Source organism: Scomber japonicus, chromosome 15 (assembly GCF_027409825.1).
Source record: "Scomber japonicus isolate fScoJap1 chromosome 15, fScoJap1.pri, whole genome shotgun sequence".
Classification (NCBI taxonomy): domain Eukaryota; kingdom Metazoa; phylum Chordata; class Actinopteri; order Scombriformes; family Scombridae; genus Scomber; species Scomber japonicus.
Window position 1 is genome coordinate 12,116,910 of NC_070592.1, and position 20,516 is coordinate 12,137,425.

General features: G+C 37.4%; 1 protein-coding gene across 1 annotated transcript in view; it reads right to left on the minus strand.

The window, feature by feature from the left end:
• Positions 1–668: 668 nt before the first annotated feature.
• Positions 669–20,516, minus strand: part of nudcd1 (NudC domain containing 1) — a 38,839-nt gene continuing 18,991 nt past the window's right edge. Inside the window, exons 7-10 of the mRNA XM_053334270.1 lie at positions 16,764–16,908; positions 15,052–15,177; positions 5,566–5,725; positions 669–1,330 (exon numbers count right to left, since the gene is read on the minus strand). Coding sequence (XP_053190245.1) covers positions 1,041–1,330; positions 5,566–5,725; positions 15,052–15,177; positions 16,764–16,908 — 721 coding nt within the window. The 3' untranslated portion in view covers positions 669–1,040. The remainder of the gene's footprint in view (positions 1,331–5,565; positions 5,726–15,051; positions 15,178–16,763; positions 16,909–20,516) is intronic.

Consider the following 20,516-nt stretch of genomic DNA (forward strand, 5'->3'; position numbering starts at 1 on the left):
CAAAAGCTTAAAATATGAAGTTTTCTCATGTTGCTATACAATGCACATGTACTCTAGTTTAATAGCTCAAGGGCAAATTCACATTACAGTTTTTATAAATATATTCCTAGCTTCTATGAGCAGTGTAGCCGTTTCCATTTCAACCTTCAACACCAACATAACAAGGAAAAACCCCTGATAGTGGACATGATTGCCCACAGCGTTACTGATCAGTAACCTAGATAAGATTTTTAAGATGCTGCAGAATTCTGGTTTCTCAAAACCCGACTTATCAAGATTTCTGACACCGGGATATTTACATGTGCAAACATATTTGCATTCTTATTCCTTTTAAGATTATAGGCTTGAGGTCCAACTGATCCGTCCCAGATTGAGGCTAATGTAACAGGAGCCAGTGTAATGTGTTAAACATGTTTATGGAAATGTATGGAAATTAATGTTTGCTTCTTTCATAACTTCCACAGTAATGATTGTAAAATGAGCCAGGCAGTGGGATTTCCTCATGTGTCCTCCTCCCCACTCACCATCTGACAAAATGCTAAAACCAACCCTCAGTGCAACAAAGCCAGTCATCAATGAGCCAGTCGGTCATTAACGGAAATGCATACAAATGATTTAAGAACTGGATTTCATTAGCATTGAAACAGCACTATCGTACGTGTGTATGAAATGAACACTTAACATCCATTATTATCAAATGTGACTCATAAAACAACAAGAGTGTGTTGCATCACAGCATTTAAATATTTTGTCTGATTTTATAATCATGTTTTCTTAAAGAAATTCCTGAAAAAAACATTCAGCTCCTGAGAACATTTATTATTATAATCCATCTTTCTGAACATGATTCTTTACTTCTTGGTCGTACATACATATTGTAGGACAGAAGACGTGTGAAAGGTGAAACATAAGGAGAATTGAACAACAGAATTCAGTACAGACAGATGAATCACAAATTTGTACAGAAGGATGTTTAAGTTTGGAATGATCTCGCTCTTAGTGTAAAATGAGATGAGAATCTGACATCTGAAGTCCCAAATCTAATTATTATTGACCTTAAGAACAAAGAGGTTACTGGAGGTCAGGATGTACAGTCTCTCATTGGTCGCCCTGAAGCCCAGGATTGGTTTGTCAGAGTCCAGGCTGGCCACCTGTTGCTTGGCAACCTGCCCGACCTGACGACCCTGCTTCCTGTTGAATAGGACGGTTTCCACCGGCGACGGCTGACGGTAGATGAATGCGCGACGGAGACACTCGCACAGTGAAGCGTAGGAGAAGTTTGGAGGGCAGGTCGCAAACTTCTTATCCCGTTTGGATGCCTGGACGTAGCCTAGGAAAAAAAAAAAATCAGACGGTTGTGAAAACCACTGTTACGACTACTGTAGATGGAAAATAATTGAACAAAACAACGAAGGAGACATGACAAAAGGCATGCCGTCACGTATACGGCACATATCTGACCCTTACTGGAAGAAGCCCATTAGTGGTTGCAAAGTTTTCACATCCATGTAGAAATAAAGAAGTGGGAGCAAGATAACACAGTGCTGATACTGATTCATTATCCTATACAGATTACTGTTATCCAGCACCTGCAAATATTTATGGATGTGCTTGTGTCTGGAAAATTGCAGGAAAATAGAAATTAAAAATTCCCCATATAAAAAAACGGCCATGTAGTAGAGTTTAAAAAGTCTTACAGCTGTATTGTATGGTGGAAATATGCTCAGACAAAGAAAAAGTGAGGTTAAAATTAATTAAATCCAGCTAATGTAGCACAGTTACATAGGCCTACATGTTTATTAATGAAATATACTGAAAACGCCTGAGTAGATGTAATACATGAAGAAAGCAAAGCATTAATGATGAATGACTCAATTAATGATCAATGAACCAATTAGTTGATGGACAGAAAACAAATGGTCATAAAAGGAGTCATTTATCAGGCAGAAATGCCAAACATTAGCTGGTTCCAGCTTCTTAAATGTGAGGATCTCTTAATTAACTATTTTATGTTAGTGCAAAATAAATATCTTTGTGTTTTGGACTGTAAATTAATTAATTAAGTAAAAACTCAATCTATACATTAATCATGATGTTTAGTTGCAGCACTGACATAGCTGCAGTTTCTTATCCTGTTCTTTGAGCTCTGAATGACAGACAGGGCATTTTGTCATTCTAATGATTTAAAAGCAGGTAATTTTAACATTTTTTTTGGAAAAACCATATCAGACAGAAATTATTATTCAAGGCTGATTCTTTTTATGTCTTGTATGTCTGCAGGGGAACTTTAAATGTGTTGATATTCAGCTGAAATTCATACCTCTGTGTCTCCTATTCCTCTCTGGAGCTGACACAATGCTTAAACTACAACAATAGTCATTTTTGTGAAAGCCCACTCTTTATTTAAATCAGCCTGTGTGAGGGTGTGATACTGCTGGGTGTACGTTGCTGATTCCAATGAGTGAAAATACAAACACGGTGTGAAACTTTTCTATTTCATTGTGCTGGAATGATCAACCGGAACAGGTGTGACTCCACAAGTCAATCAAAATCTTACAATAGCAGAGCGCAGAGAGCACCTCCAACTACTGTATACAATAGACAATGATACCAGCTTTAAAACAATCAGTTTCCCTTTCATTCAAAGTAGAGACACCAATTAAATATGATTTCCAAGAGACTGAAGGAAAGTGATTTTACTATCATACACTTATGATCACACAGTGCAGACTGGATGATATCAAAGGTCGTTGTGTCTGAATGTTTTTTGATCAAACTGGTTTCTTTGCCGTCAAACAAAACAACCTGGACAGCTTGAAAAGAAACAAGAGTGATGTGGACATTTAAAGCCTGCAGTACACAAACACTGAAAATGGACTTTACGGTGATGTGGGTCTTGTGTCCAGCAATAATATAATGAAATGAAAAATATTTGCATATTAATAGATCCTGGGTTATCCAGTGAGTCAGAACAGAAGGAGCACTGCAGATGTCATTTTCACCTTTTTCCTTTTTCCAACAAGGTAATTGCAGTTTTTGGTGGAAAAAACATGATTATTAAAACAAACACACAACTCTAATCATTCGCCATGTGTAAACTGCCCACAGTGACAACACCCTAATATTTGCCAGAACAGAAGGCATGTGTTTATATAATACAATACCAAGAAGAAGAAAAGATCACATGTTGGTGATGTGAATTTTCAATGGCAACAGACCTCATTTGCTACAGAGAAACAAATTTCATTCCTAAAATCTGATTAGCTACAACCTGCGTTCTGAGATTTTTCCACCTGACACAAGAGCATTTCAATATCATGAGATTTTTCTCTCTAGCTGCTCAACTTACTCATTAAGGCTAATAAGATTAAAACACAGCCTAGTAGAGCTTCGACCAGCACAACCCAATAATGAATGATCTACTCTGTCAGGCTGAGAAACATATTAAACACTGTTGCTCAAAATGTTTATCCCAACAGTGCAAGACTTTATGTTTCTATATGAGAATATATTTAAACTTATTTGCTATCGGAACTATAGGAAAAGCTATTTAAAATAATAAGTCCTCTCTATTGCACCACTCAAACATGCTTTACACCCATTTTCCTCTGAGGCTCATTTTGGCTCACTGAGATAACTTCTGAAAATATCACCAGGGATCCATTTATACTCTCAAATTGGATGATACATTTCACACAGAAATGGGACAGATTGGTACAACTCTGTGGTGTTAATAACAGACAAATGAAGATGTCATACCTGTCAGAGAGGAAAATTGAAATGAAACATGCTCCAGATGCCGTCGTTGAGGGGAAATAAATGAGTAGATAAATTAAATCAAGTCAGATATTGAAAGAGACGCAGCTCTAGGAGCGGGTACAATGGCTAGTATTTGATTTGAGATTTAAAGTTAGATTAACAGTCAAAACATCAGTTGGTGACTAAGCTAATGGGCACTATATAATCCAGTCATAACCCTTAGTTTTATTACCCAGACTTGTTTGAATGCTTTCTATGCAGAGGAGAGAAGAGACCTGCTAATGATCCTGTTTTCAAACAACTTTCATATATTTCGATTTGTGTCCTTGTAAGCTTAAAGCCGTGCCGGTAAACACTCTTATCATTTACTGCCGTTTTATTGCAGCCATTTAAAATGCTCCGTCATCTATCCTCTGCAGCACTGGAGGCACGGCAGATGCATGACAGTGAATGTAAACAAAGTTAATAGATGTTAGAATGAATAATTCCACTCAAGTTGTTGTGATTAATCAAACATGGAAATGAAGGCAGGCTTGAGATTCACATACAGACCAATCCCACATACAGTTATTAATGTTTACTAATAAAAACATAACCTGTGGGGCCTTTTTTTTATCACTAGGGACAGTGTGGAGTGTGTTTTAATGAGCAGGTCCACATATTGGTTCTTATTAAATTGAGCTGTACATACTCACCATAAACCCAGAGGTGATTGAACACACATTTCTGCCAACTATTGAGGTCCTTTCCTGTCAACTTTTTAAATTGTGAAAATTATATTTAAGTGTCTTTTGTAGCATCACAGCTATGCAACTCAAATGTCAGGGACTGTCACACACTGTCAGACAAAGAATAAGTATAATCCCATTATAGTGACTGACTGGTGAATCCTGGATGCCCCCTGCGGCCGAGATATACTGGTAAAAGAGCAAGTGGTGGCAAAGTACCTTTTATGTGTTTGGTACTGAGTTATTGTGACTGAGCTTGTGGACTTGAGGATGTAAGAGGCGGAGTGGTTTTTGGCTGCAGCGGGCAGCTGTTTTCAGAAAAAAGCTCTAAAAACCGACTGCAGCCTACCTGATCAGCACCAAACAGCATACAGACACAGTAAGTGACTAACTAGTGAGCAGAATAGACCATTTAGCAGCTAAAGAGCCAGATATGTCCCTCAGGAGCTGAGCGAGAGAGAAAAACACAGCTAAAACAGAGTGAATATTGGACTGACATTTATCAGGTGGACAGAAACAGAACTCCAAATGAACGATAATGTTGCTCCATAACTGCTGGATGTGGAAATAAACAACTGTTCACCAACAAGTCAACAACTGGTGTGTCTACTGAGTACTTTTAACAGCAACATTAATGAAAAAAAAAAATTAATTACTACTACTACTACTTGGCTACTAGGCTACTACTACTGCTAATACTACTAGGCTACTACTACTACTACTACTACTACTACTACTACTACTGGGCTACTACTACTACCACTACTAATACTACTAGGCTACTACTACTACCACTACTATTATTATGTGTTAACATGGCAGACATCTTTAATCCCAGCACTGTTTCATCAAGCTCCAATGTAGCAAGCAAACTGTAGTGAACTGTTGTTTCCTCATTTTTTGTTGTTTTGTCTTTTGGGGGTTTATCTTTGTAATGATCTATCACATTCCAACTTGGACATGAACAATAAATCACAAATAATTACATCTAATATAAAATGTCTGTGTTTTTCTGGTAGACACTTAAGAGACATCATGTTTAATGATGTACGCCTGTTTGAAATGATCCAAATCTTACCCAGGGCGTTGAAAGTGGCGATGTGCTCCCACATGTTGCTGGGTTGGTCGGGACGCGGCTGCCACAACAGAGCGTCGACGTCATGTCTGAGGCAGAGGCAAGGCATCTCAGCTGGGTTCACGTCTACTGTGAACAGGTACTGATGGCTGCCTAGATTCACCTGCAGAGAGACAGAAAAGGAGGGTTTGGGTATGTTTGTTTGGTTAACCTTTTCTCATCGTTTATCCATCTGTGGTACACAAACATGTGAGAAAAGTGGAGGAACATTGAAGCGTTATGTCCCTGAGCAGGTTGACAGTAAGTGCTGCAGTGAAAAGACATAATAACAACCACAGTGAGGATAAAACCTGTGATTTTCCACTTTCCTCTACATGTCCTTTACGGCAATAAGCGACTATAATACAACTCCTGAATGACTTCTGTTCATCATTCTTATGGCACACTAAGAGTTCATACAGAAAATACCCCAAAACTGCCTCAAAATCTGTTGATAAATTGAGTATCTGCTTTCACAAGGACGAGTGACTAGTAATGCTGATGTAGAGATTGGTTAAATGACACATTTCCTTAAAATGCTCCTTTTGGATCTCTGATTTAATATTTTGCGCAGAGTTATTGAAGACTGGGCAGCCATCTTCATTAGTAATAAGAGATTAAGTTATGCACATTCATTTGGATTACTGATCTTCCCTTTTTTCCATCTTTCTGTTTCTGCTTTTTATAACAATAATACAGTTTTTTTGTGTAGCACTTATCAAAACAAATATTACAACCACATAAAACACAATAAAAATGAGTGATGTTTGAGGACATGCAAGCTGAGGCAAAAATAGAAATAACAAGCATCAATAGTGAAATAAGATTAACACTGAAGCAATGAAACTGCAAGAATAGAATACAGTGTACCACAATATCTAATACAAGTCAATTATATCCAGCAAGTCGGAGATCCTCAGGCTGGTCGATCCAGAGCTGAGGAGCTTCTACTTACACATATATCAGCTGACATTAGCATATCAAAAATATTTTGGTATCAGTCTAAATAAGTTACAAGACATTTAAATGACATGGTATGTTCGAGGTCATTTAAATACATAGTTTATCCACCTGAAAGCACTGATTAGTTTTCATTTTTAGTGTAAAATGACTTGTTGGGTATATATTTTGTTTCTCTTCAGGGAACTGTAATGGCTGATATATCTTTATTAACTTTATTAACTAATCTCGTGTCTATAAACTATATTATTTATGTTTTTTACTTACTGGTTTGTGCTAATTGTTGTGGTGGAGGTGTTTTGGGCATATATGCTGTTGTTCTTGTGTAATGTTTATATTTCTCAACATTGTCAGTCCACATGGTTACCACATTCATTAAATGGGGAGAGCAACAGACTTCTATCCTCACATTCAGCGTGGCTGTTCTGAGTAAAAAGCTGTGCTGAATAGTAGTTGATAAAAGCCATGAAAATCTAAAGTATTTGCTCCATGTTCACCTCACTTTCACCAATGTGCTTCAAGTAATAGCATGTGTGCAGTTTGGTGCTGTTCTCGTCTGACTCCATTTGTTTTGGAAAGAAAATGACCGTTGCTATGAAATGAAGGCTCCTCGACATCTGACTGTTCACACCGATCCCTCTCTCAGAGTCAACACCCATCCTACGAATCCCACTGCCAACGTGTCTCGGAGGGTGTCAGACAGTGCTGTCCTCCCCATCTCAACACACACTTGACAGGCATAGAAAATTCAGCATGAACCATCCCATATGTTGATGGTTGAGCACAATGACAAGCCTTTTAGCGAACCATCACTCCTCCACTCTAAAACTCATTTTCTTGCCACTTGTGTTTGACTAGGAGCACGCAGCAGACGTTCGCTCATGCTTTAGTGGAGCCTGTGTGTGCGCGCGAGTTGACTGACAATGACGGCAGTGATTGCAAGGGTCATGATTAAGTGATGAACAATAGAAACCAAAACAACAACAATACAATGACAAGAATAAATATGCTACATTAAAATGACTTAAAAAACTGATGATTTTATGGCCTGAGGGGTGCAGCGTCTCAAGTACTTTTAATAATTGATTCATCTCTACAATTAAAAGGATGTTGATCAATCAAAGCTGGTAGTATAAAAAAATACACTGTGACTGACAGCACATCGTCCTAGAACTGCAACTTATTAATGAATAACCTGTTCATTATTTTCTGAATTAATCATTTTGTCTATAAAATGTTAATGCTGTTATAATTTTTTAAAGCCCAAAGTGATATCTAGATTTTTAAAGGAATACAATTGTATTTAATCAGTAAATGAAAGATAACATTTTAAAAACTCTACACATGGTGGCTTAAAAAAAAAAGTCAATTTACAACCTCAAATATTTATGCTTATTCTAAGACTCTTGATGATATTTTATTAAGTTAAGTTAAGTTTTGTTTTCTGATGCAGGAGAAGATATAGTCTTATAGATAAGCTTGTTACCTCTTTCTCAAAGTCTGACACTCTGAGCCATAATAACAGCCTTTGCCCTGACTCACTGTACTGTATTGTAGCCCTTTAGTTCAATAAAAGGTATTTGGAACCTAATTATCGTAATGGCAGTACACTTACATCTGTGTCACCAATTACACTTCCCAGAAAAATAAAACACGGTTCTCAAACTCTGAAGGTTTAAATTGTTTACCTTCTCTGAGTTAGGACATTTTCTGAGTCAGTGACTAAGCATTCCCATTATATGACTGATATGAATCTACCTTTGCCTCGGACTTGAAAAATGATACCATTTCCTCCATGGCTTTATAATGGTCACATTCTGAAAAAGGAAAAATTCAATCATGAGGCTTTTATCCCATTATTTTTCAGTATACCTTCTCCAACAGCCTCTGGACAGCTTACTTTGTCAGATATGTTATTGTAGAAGGTTCAGGTTTCACATTTCTAGTGAGGGCAATCAGCAGAATCAAAAGTTCTACTAAAAGAAGTTCAACGATCCAAGTAAACATAAGAGGAATTGATCTTCTATTCTAACTCAGTTTCTTCACAAAGCCATTATTGAATGAGGAGGATTTATCCGCCAGCAGCAGAACAGAGCATCGGATTAACCTGAAATCTAAATTCCTTCTAATTCCTATGTTACCTGCAGAACAGAGATACGCTATTCTAAATAGAGAGCAATAAAAACATGAAAGATAAGCTCAGTTCTTTCAGGTCCAGAGGGTTTTTATTAAAAGCTGTGGATCCCCTGGACACAGCTGAATTCAACACAGGTGGCTAGAGAAAAACCTTTTCTATCAATGCACTTACACAGAGGAAACAGAATATAATGGGGATGAGCTGTTAGCACCTTTTGTTATTTGACTATTTCCGGTCTGCTTAACACCTTGTGGTAAAAACATAGTTTGCTGTAATCTATTATGTTGTAAGTCTGTATAGTTTCTGCAGTTAATGAAGGAATCGGTACAGTATTGAAGCCATGTTACAATCTACAGTAGAGTATGTAGGACAAGTTTAAATGAGTCGATATAAATAGATCAGACTGAATTTACATTTTATTCCATTTAATCCTTTTTGTATTGAGTGACATACCCACCATGGTTTCTAGGAGAAGTAGTGATGAAATGGTAGTAGATTAATCAACTAATGAATTGACAAAATCATTCAGCAACTATTTTTGATAATAAGCCGTACAGAGGCTGCACTCTTCTAGCAAAAAGATACCAAACATGGGCTGGTTCCTGCTTCTCAAATGTGAAAATATACTGCTTTTTTTTACGTGGCAGCAAACTGAATATATTTGAGTTCTGAGCTGTGAGTGGGACAACAAGACATCTGAATAGCCCGTTTCATTATTTTCTGACATTCTCTAGAAATAACTTATACATATGTTAATTGAGAAAGTAGATGAAACGATGATGATCATCATTACTATCTAATGATAATGCTTAGCTGCAGCCCTACGGACCTGTTAACTTAATGCTTTCCACAACACTTGTCACAAAGTGCTATGTAGATTTAAGAGTTGCCCCTGTTCTTAACCCTGCCTACAAAGCTCTAATTTGCTTGGATGTTTCTTCCAAACAGAGAAACAGCTGTCAATGAACACAACAAATTAACTACAGATGAAAAAACTCAGAGATGTGGGATTCAGAGGTCTGAAAACAGGCTCAAAAGATCTGGGTCCTTTCAAAAATAATTAGAAATTGTCCCATTAAAAAAACAAGATGTCTAGCAGGATTAGTTATTATCATACTAAAGTTGCCCTGGAAATAGTTTTTGGCCTTGGAAATAGCAAACAAAAACTTACTTTATTGTTGTTTCAAAACACATTTTGTGGCCTTCAACATCAGATGGGGTTGGGCATGAGAACTGAGTAACTCCATTCAGTAAGTCGGACCTTGAGTTGGTATTTTGTCAGGATACTGAACATTGTCTGATTGTTGGGGCAGTATTATTGAGGTACACAATGTGAAGTGAAGTACAACAATAGGAATAAGTATAGGCAAGAATACATGACTTGTATGTGTTCTGAGTCTATAAAATGCTTTTTAGTGAATACTCTTGTCTTCTTGTCAAAGGGTTTAAAGGCTTTATAGATGGAGGAGAGGAAGCGAGAGGGTGACATTACAAGAGCAAAAACAAATGCATCTGTACACAAAGGCCAGATGTCTGTAATAACAGCCCAAATGCCAGCTCTCTGTCATCATCATCATCGCTCCCGTCATGTTCCTGCAAGGCTGGCTCTCACTTGTCTTTACAGCAAGAGGACAAATTGCTGTTTGTTTAGACTCTCTGCTGCCCAAGACTATCGAGACTTTTCAAACTGTCCAGATTTTTTGTTTGACTGCAAAGAAACCAGTTGGATCAAACTACATTCAGACACAACAACCTTTGATATCATCCGGTCTGCACTGTGTGATAATAAATGTATAACGTAAAATCACTTTCCCTCAGAGTGTCAGTTTCTTGAAGTCACATTTAATCAATGTCTCTTCTTTGAATCAAAGGAAAACTGACTATTTTAAAACTGGCGTCATTGTCTGTTTTCCACAGATACTCAGTAGTTGGAGGTGCTCTCTGTACTCTCTGATGTTGATTGACTTGTGGAGTTACACCTGTCCTGGTTGACCGTGCCAACACAATGAAAGAGAAAGTTTCACACCATGTTCATATTTTTACTCATTGGAAATAGCAACGTACACCTAGCAGTATCACACCCTCACACAGGCCTCACACAGTAAACAAAAATGACTATTGTTGTAGTTTAAGCATTGTGCCAATTATGTCTCACTACCAGAGAGGAATATGAGACAGAGGTATGAATTTCAATTGAATAGCAGCAAATTTAAAATTCCCCTGCAGACATACAAGACTCACAAAAATAATCATCCTTGAATAATTTCTGTCTGATATGGTGTTCCCATAGAAATGTTACATTTACCTGCTTATAAATGCTTAAAGTGACATCTTGTCCTTATCCCCAATTAAAAATCAGGAATGTATAAATATGTAAATATTGGACACAATATTCTCCCACATCAATGACAGGTCCATTCTCAGTGTTTGTATTGGAGGTTTCATGTTTCCACATCACACTTGTGTAGGTTGAATACTTAACCATGATTGGCTCCAAACTAGTTGTGATGTCACTAATCATGCTTGTAGGTACATGCCTTAAACTCAGACCAGAAGCATTGATGTAGGCTGTGTCTGAAATCACTTACTAGAGAATTTACCATTTAGTAGTGCTGTCTGAATGTATAGTGAGAATTATTATAGGGAATTCAAAGTACCGCTGCTAGGCAACATGGACGGCAAAAGACTTGTGGTTGTTGTCTTGTCATTGATATTAACGTTACCATCAGCGTCTAGAAGCCACTGACTAACAATTTAGCTAGTCCATTGGGAAAACCACATTTTTCGTCAAACATTATAAAATCACTAAGAAATTATTATAATATACTAACTTTAACTATGTTGTCCACCATTTCTGAAAATGTCAACATGTTACAACTTGTGAACCTGAAAATGTCCACTTCCAAAGTCATAAATGCCACAAGAGGGCGTCATTCATTTGGGCTCTTCTAATGAAGGCAGTAAACACCCTCTTTGAAGGCAGCATGTATACCATCATGTGTTGCGATGTCAGAAAAATTGCAGATGGACAAAATGCGCACAAAAATTGCAACTTGTCATATTACTGTAAGTACATTTTCCATTTATTTCTTATCCTGTTGTAAATTATGAATATACTGTTTATGCATTATGCCATTATTGCAAAAGACTAGCGACCCAGCTTGCCCTCGTCAGTACAGTAATTGCCACAGGCAGCATCACCAAGTGACACTAAGCACTATAGAAATTGTCAAAGTTAAGAAGTAATTTTTGTCTCTTCAGGGACTATCAACAATGTCAGAAATTGTATTTGCCTGAGGAGAAAGCGGGACCACCTCTTCTCTGGGAACTGTTATACCCCTGCAGCTGGATTGAAGTGAGTTATGTCAAATTATTGTAGCCCTGGGTAAGAAGGAGTATCTTCTTTTAATGAAATGATGTATATTCATAACAAAAGCAAAATTCCAATTTATGTTTTGATTAAATTGTCATCTATTTCTATACTTGTTACTTGTCACATTACATTTTGTAGAAATGTGTTGAAAAAGATGTGACTCACTGGCGTGGTGAGTCCTGGCCGAGCAGACAAGAAGTGGGAAAACTTAAAAAATTACATACATACACAAAAATACATGCCGGTTGAAACTGATCTAGCACATTTTAATTGTTTGATGTAATTAACAGCACCGAGAAAATGACCCGAGTACTTTCATTAAGTCTTTTTTCATTTTGTGGATGAGGTCAGTATATATATGGTCCTCTACAAAGAAGTCTCTAGATAGTGAGTAGTTGCAGTAGTTGCTGTGAACTTGAAGCTTCCAGTCAACACAAGGTCAGACAACAATGACAGTTAGGAGTTAGCAGCAGAAAACCATTACCAGTCAGCAGTGCTGTTACACGTGAGGATTTATTCATTTTGAGTGGAAAACCAACTTCTAGCTGCCATTTGAACAAACTAACAGCTCTCTGGTTAATCTGCTAAGTCCCAGGCTAACTGTTAGCCCTTATTAGAAGTTTATATTAATTAAGTAATAATAAAACCATTTAAATCATGTATCATTGCAATACTTAAATGAATCCAATTTTTTCCCACCTCTAGTTACACAAATGTAGATATCCTCTATTGTAAAAGGTATTACTCATATGGCCAGTGGATATGACTCACAGCCTCCCTCTGGGAAACGCACATAAAACCTATTCTTCATATTTTCAACTGAGACCTGAAGCAAAGAGAAGTAGATTGACAAAGATACCAAATTAATAGGATGTGCCACATTTTTAAGCTGAAAGGTTTTTTAAAAAGGTCAGCAAATATCCCAGTGGGCAGGCAAGCGACTACAGCATTAAGGCGGACACAATGAGTGGATGAAGAAAAATATGATGGCAAGGCCTCTTACATGAGATAAACACAGGCAAATGTACACACACACACACACACACACACACACACACACACACACACACACACACACACACACACACACACACACGTGGAACAAACAGATGTCCTTCAAAAGGCTGATGGTACAGGTACGGTTACAATCCACCTTATTTAAGGGCAGCAGCTTGCCTGGATGTACTATTTGTGTAAATGGAGGGAGAAGCATTAAAAGAGTTCCATTCACAGGACGACCTTCACAGCTTAATCAGAAACACAGTACCTTATATTCAATACTCCTTATTAGCCTTTCATTACATAATGAAATGTTTCATTTTTGACCGTTTTGTGAGGAATTTTTTTTAACCATATACACAAAAGTTATTTTGTGCAAATTAATAGGAGAAACTGAAATTGAAAGAGGAGCATCAATGATGCACACTGACTAATATACATAATTGAATAGAGCTTCTGAAAACTGTTATGTATCTGCTTTGACAAAATAAAAATATCCACTTGCACTCATTCTTGTATTTTCAAAATATGGAGACAAAGTTGATACAGCTTTGATTTCTGAAATATGTCTCGGGGTACAATATTTTTCCTTTCTGTGTTATGGGTAATCTTAGAAGGGTACAGTGTGAATGTGAAATGTGCAGTGAAAAAAGCAATTATTAAAATTCATTCCTTAGAAAGAGTGAGCCTGTTTTCTCCAACTTAACCAGATAACCTTACCTCAAAGAAAAACTGCAACTGGACATTTTCTTTCTCACATATTCAGGGAAAATCTGAATGTAAGAAGTGAACAAGACAGCCTTTCACCTTCCTGAGCAACAACCATTAAATGCTGAAGGGAACGTTGAAAATGACATATCCCCATAATACAAGATTTCACTGCTATGCATTTCAGAGCAAATGTATGTAAGCACCTGTCATACTCTAGAAGGCTTCAGCAATAAAATCATTCATGGTGGATCGTTTGATTGACATTATCTAGCAGGTCTTACACTGCACAGAACAAAGACAAAGTAAACAAGCTGCTGTAGCTACAAGTCACACACAGACAATGTGTCATTAGTAGAAATTTGGAGAGCAAAGTAACAGAATCGGCAATTGACTGAACCAAAACAACATTTTCAGTTTTAATGTGCTACAGACTGAGCAGCTAATTAGCTCCACAGTGTGATTACTGATACCGATATATATATCAGTTGGGCTCTACTTTGCAGAAAAGCTAATGGAGAGTCTGTGGCTCTTGTTACCATTTATTTCAGAAGCCAGTCATCCCAGTAGGTAGACCATAGTAGGTAAACAGCAACAAACCAATAATGAGTAAGGATCTCTTTGATGCAGAACACATTTTATGGGGGTGATATCATATATCTTTTGAAGGAAGCAAACAGATCTGCACATTTTTCATTCAAAAAGCAAAGAGTTGAGACATATGACTCAACATGACAACATTAATAATGGAGGTAGAAAAACAGGAATCTAGACTAGAGGAAGTAAATCTAAACTCACTCTTATGCATTATACACTGACAGGAACTTTGTGAGATCTAACCTGTGACAGCCTCTCCAACCACTAGACAACTCTGCCAAGTAACGTGTTGTACCCTGATGAATATTCTCAGAATGAGTATTCACAAAAATAGATGTCAGCTCCAATGGTTTAACTTCTTACTATTCGAGTCACGCAGAGGAGAGAGGGGAATGAAGTGCGTATGCCTGTTTTTTCTTTACTGGGCCTTAGCGGAGCTCTCTGGTCAAGTGGCTTGTTAGATGGAACGGCCAGCACTGGCTTATGAACCGAGGGGAGGGCTGAATAAAAAACACGCTCTTATAAAGGCAGTGAGCATCAGGTAGCTAATAATGTGTTGAATGAAGGATGGAGGGAGCACAGAAAAATGATTGAAAATGTTTAACATGAGGACTCAGACTTGAAGGATTTCAGGATTGAAGTGTGTACCTGTGAAGGAGAGAGAGGTGTTACTTACCACCTGAGTGGGCTCGAGCGATTCTCCATCAAAGTGTGTGAGGCTGGAGCTATCTTCTGGGAACCCATCACAGTCCTCCAGCTCCTGAGAGTTACAAGGGGGCTTGTCCTTGTCAGGGTTACCGTTCTGGACAAAAAGGAGGAACAGGATAACAAGACAGAGGCTCCAGTTACACTTGTTTTGCATTTATTAACATGTGAAAGGCTTGATTTGCACTGAGGGCCTCAAGTGGGTCTGGATGATACTAATGAAGGGTGATGGTGAGGGAGGAAGTGGCTAAAAATGCTGTCGAACATGAGACTGAGAGGGACTCCGGAGACCAGAGTGTTATGATGTGTACAAGACTGACGGATGAAGAGGGCTCAGAGCAACTGAAGAGAAGAAGGATGACGATGAGAGGCCTCAGAGGAGGGAGGAAGGCTGAAAGCTAGAGGGGTGGACTTAAAAAAAAAAAAAAAAAAAACTTTAATAAGAAATGTATGGGAGGTCATGGGAAAACCCCGGGAGAAAAACAAACCTACCCAACTAGAAAAATCTGTGCTTCATGGAAGTTTGATGAATAATACTTTCAAACTTTGTGCAATATGATATATACCATGACACACAAAACACACAGACATCTTACTCTATTCATCAAAAGTTTCTCAACTGACTTTCCACAAAATGTACTATAATCATGATATATAGACATTACATTATAAATATTGTGCTTTATGACCATATAGAATATTTCATCCATACTATATCACTCTCATGTATTTGCCGTTATCTAAACTTCAGACTATATAAGATATATAAAATGTTATTCTATTAATTACTAAAATAAGACTGAAGCAGAATTGAAAACATATTTCTATCTGTATTTCTATCAAAATCTAACAGGCAGAATGACTTATGGAGTTAATTCTTATTCCTCAAAGGATTTTTTCTTGAGCACAACCCTCAGGACAAAATGTGAACCTTACACATAAAATATCTTGTGTTGTAAAAGGCAAATTACCCTCATCATATGAATTTATGGGCACATTTTCACTCACAAGGAGGCAAACACTTTTGATTTAATGTTTGGATTAGTGCTTTCAGGAACGTTGGTCCTGTCTCTCACTTCACTGTTATTAATCTTCTTCATAACTTTGGACAGGATGGGACTGCTCTGTAAAGTTTTGAGTAATTTAATGCATGTAAAGGAGGTTGTTGGTTTATAATTAGAGTTATCAGTCATGTACACAGAGAATCAGTCAGGGTGTATGAAGAGAACTGGATACAGGAAAAGCACCAGTTTGAAACCATTTTGACATAGCAGCCAAACCATGTAATGATATTGGGCCAAAAAATACTTTTTCTCATAGACTTACATTGTGAAAGAGACGTCTTAAATCATCGTCACAGCCCCCACAAAAAAAAAAATTTTACTATCAGGATTTGATTTAATCACATTTCAAAAGCCTAGAAGAGCTGCATAATTTAATCATTTTATCTCCATTCAAGTTAGCTGGAGGGCTAAACTGGAATTTAGCCCTCTTGGCCGGCAGAAGTCCATAGTGAGTATGCCCCATGGGCGCATTGAGCCCATAGAGGAGGGGCAGTATGTTTTAAGGAAGTGGCTTTTTTTTAGCTTCATGCACCACTGAGCAACTTTCATAGGAATGAACTGGACCCCGCTTCTAATGCTGTATCCAGTTCTCTTCATACATCTATGGAATCAGCCTCACCATATCTTCAGATGTGAGGTGGGTCAGTCTCTCGTGTATGAGGGCGGCCTGCTCGTCGCTCATCACGTACTCCCCTCTCCTGTCTCCCATCACCAGCTCCGACCACATGGGTCCCTCACTGCGCTTCTGCAGGGTCACCTCCAGGCTGAGGACACATTTACACAGACACACATATAAGAATAAGTTCTCATTCAAAGGGCTGATAACCTATGACTCATGTATGCAAATAATAAAAATCAACAGGTGGTTAACAGACAGGTAGCATCAGAGAGCTCAGGTACTGGTTCACTAAATGTATGACTGTTGGGGGCTAAAAGCTTTAGTTTAAAAATCCCCAGAAATTGCCTGAGAGCCTGATTTTCAAGAACCATACAGCGAACGGTGCACTTAGAACAAGAATGATGCAATCAGCCGGTAAACATCCAATCAGGAGCAGTCTGGTGAGGTAAATTGCAGTGTTGATGAAAAAGGTCAGAGGAGATGCTGTAGAGTTATTCAGGCTGACAGGACTGTGGCTCATCTGGTTTTTGACACAAATTGGGTTCCTCAGTGTCAAGTGAGAGGTGCTTCAAGTAGAGCAGCAGAATAAATCAAAGGAGTCAGGACAACAACAAAAACTAGCAATATGAGCATAATTTGATGTGGTATATACCTACATATGTTTCCCAGTGTCAAGCCACATTTACATAAACAGCATGTGTATTGTATGGCATTTAGATAAAGACAAGGGTGTAATTGTCACTGGCAATCACTTGTATTGTTAGGTCTTGCCTCCATAGTCTAGATTACAGAAGATTTGAGTAAATAAAAGTGGTGATACCTTCATCTGAATCACCTTCAGTTATTACAATGTTCTCAATAATGAGATTAGGAAGTTGTGCAGTGGGTGTTTTACCCCAGATTTCACTTCTTCGTTATAGACACCATTGCAATTATGGTTTCTGCATAGTCTTCAAATTTACAGATAATATCGTCCTACAAAGAAGCCTGAATGAAGCATCTGTCAAATACAAGACTGTAAGGCAGTGTTCTTTGTAGTCAAGAGATGCAAATACATTATGTATCAGGTATCTGTAAAAGGATACTAAAAACTATTTTCATGATTAATAATGATCTGATAATAATTTAGAACAGTTTTCTTAGTTTGAGATTGCACACAGCTTCAATTCAAGCTTCAAGTCCATCAATATGAATGAATAAAATGTTTTAATAAAGCATTGTGTACTGGGCAAGAGTGCTGATAATGATGATTCATTGATTCATCAACACAACCTCAGTTTGACCTTTATACAATTGTATTATTTTACAAAACGTCCCTGTAAGAACACATGTTGCTATTTAAATGTGTTGCTTCAGATTTACTCTTTTATTAAAGTAATCCAGATATTTAGTGTATTTGTTGCCAAGATATATCAATAAAATAAATATAAATATTTATTTCTAAATTGCCTCTATGTGCTTTTCATAGCTTCCAGCTGCATGTATTAAGCCTTATATTATATATGCATTAAGTCTGTATCACGCTGTGTTAAATAAAGCTGTTATTGTGTCTTTCTACCCATGAAATCTATATATTAGATGAATTTCGCTGGAGGGTGCACCTTGTATTCAATACTCAGAAGCATGAATTCATTACCTCTCAGTATTTCATTTAATGATAGTAATGAAAATTATTCAACAACTCAAAGAAGAATCTGAATAAATTAGAATAAAATTTGAATATGATTTTCTGCCTTGTAATAAATATGTTTGCATTTGTACATTTTGCTAAGAGCAATGTCACATTTTCCTGTCAAAGTAAGTCGAGGTGCTGAGAATACTCAGTCACAGTGCAACATTTTCCCTTAAGCATGGAGAGCATAATGAACTATGTTGGTGCTTTATCATATTGTGTGACAGTGAATCCATCGTATACAAATGTGAACCCATTTTGAACCACAGGATAAGGTTAAATAGTAATGCACAGATTGTATGAATGCATGATTAATTGATTAGCTGTTAGCTAATTACTAAATATTTTGATTATTGATGCCAAAATTCTCTAATCCACGCTTCTCAAATGCGAATATTTCCTAGTTTCTTTAGTCCTCTGTTAGAATAAATTGAATATCTTTGGGTTGTGGGCTGTTGGTCAGGACAATACAAGACAAAGGGTATCACCTTGGGCTCGGGGGGACAGTGATCAACGTTTTTCACTATTTTCTAACTAATTGATTAAATCGAGAAAATAATCAACAAATTAACTGATGTTGAAAATAACCATTAGCTGCAGCCTTGCTATGATGCAGTCATATTGGCAGCTTCGAATGAAAAACTCAAACAGCAACCTTCAGAAGCCTGTAGCACTCAGTATACTCTATTATACTGCTGGATCAACAGGTCTATATTTGGGCAACAATGAGAAGATATGAAAGAGACACAAAGGGGCAGCTTCTTAATTCAGGTCTGGACACAGGAAAGCAGGATGGTGCTCAGCTGTCTGTCCATAAAGAGCATATTTCATTTGTATGGACAAACATGCTCAAAACAAACAAACAATGGGAGGGTTTTTTTTTTGTTTTTTTCATTTTAGATATTTACATTGTAAAGGCCATCCAGAAAAATACTGCCTTCCCCAGCTAGATTTCTATCCAATCTATGAATTTTTGGAGATGGTAACATATCAAACCACCTAGTTTGTATTTTGTAATGTGTGTATCTGTGGAAAAACACAATGAATACCCAGAGTGAAGGTGTGATTTCTCTGAGCTATTCACAGCTTAAAAGGGTATCTGGAGATGTATACAGCACACAAAGGAAGACATACTATCTACAGATGCAAAGAGAAAGGGTCCTGGTCTGGAATTATGGATAAAACCGTAAAAAAATAAAAAAGTCTCTTTGGTGGACAAGGATAAGCTTTGAGAATACAAAATAAAAAATGAATAAAACTTGCCAGATAAACACTCCCGCCCACCTCAAAGATACTTATCCCAAGCACATTATTTTTAGATTTTTCTTTCTGCATACAAAAACAAGACACAGACGGGCAGATGCACTCACACACAAGAGCCTTTGAACATATCAAGGATGATCAGGAAACCAACAGGCTACGTAACATGTTTTTAAACTGCAGCATTGAAGGACGCGTATTGAAAAACCAGAATGCAGAGATGGAGAGCTGATAGAGAGATATAAGATCTTAAAGTGAGGGATATGACTCAGTTCATTTTGACTATGAGTCTAATAGATTCAATACTTAGAGTACATTATCCAACCCTCTCTGCCTTTTCTCTGTTTTTTGTTGAACAACACTGAATCACAGTGGATGTGACGCCAAACTGAGGATGTCAAGCAAGCAGAGCTGCAACACATAGTCAACTAACGGATACTGTAAGTTGATCAACTGACAAATAATCAGCAACTATTCTGAAAATCAAGTCATTTTTTTAAAGAAAACTTGCTAGATATTCCCTCTGCAGGGAGATTATTTGATGCATTTCTCTGTTTCATATAACTGAATATTGAATATCTGTTTTTACTGGACTAAAGACCGAATGATTCAAGAAAATGATGAGCAGGTTAGTCAATAATGAAAATAATCATTAGTTTCAGGTTTGGTGAAACATTCTGATGATCTTCTTCTACTGTGGCCATGACTTCTAGTGCTAACACTGCTAAAAGTCTTAATGTTAAGCATGAGAAAACATGTATTTAATGTGACTGACTAAAAAGATACTTGCTGCCTGAAGACTGCACACTTCCTCACAGGTC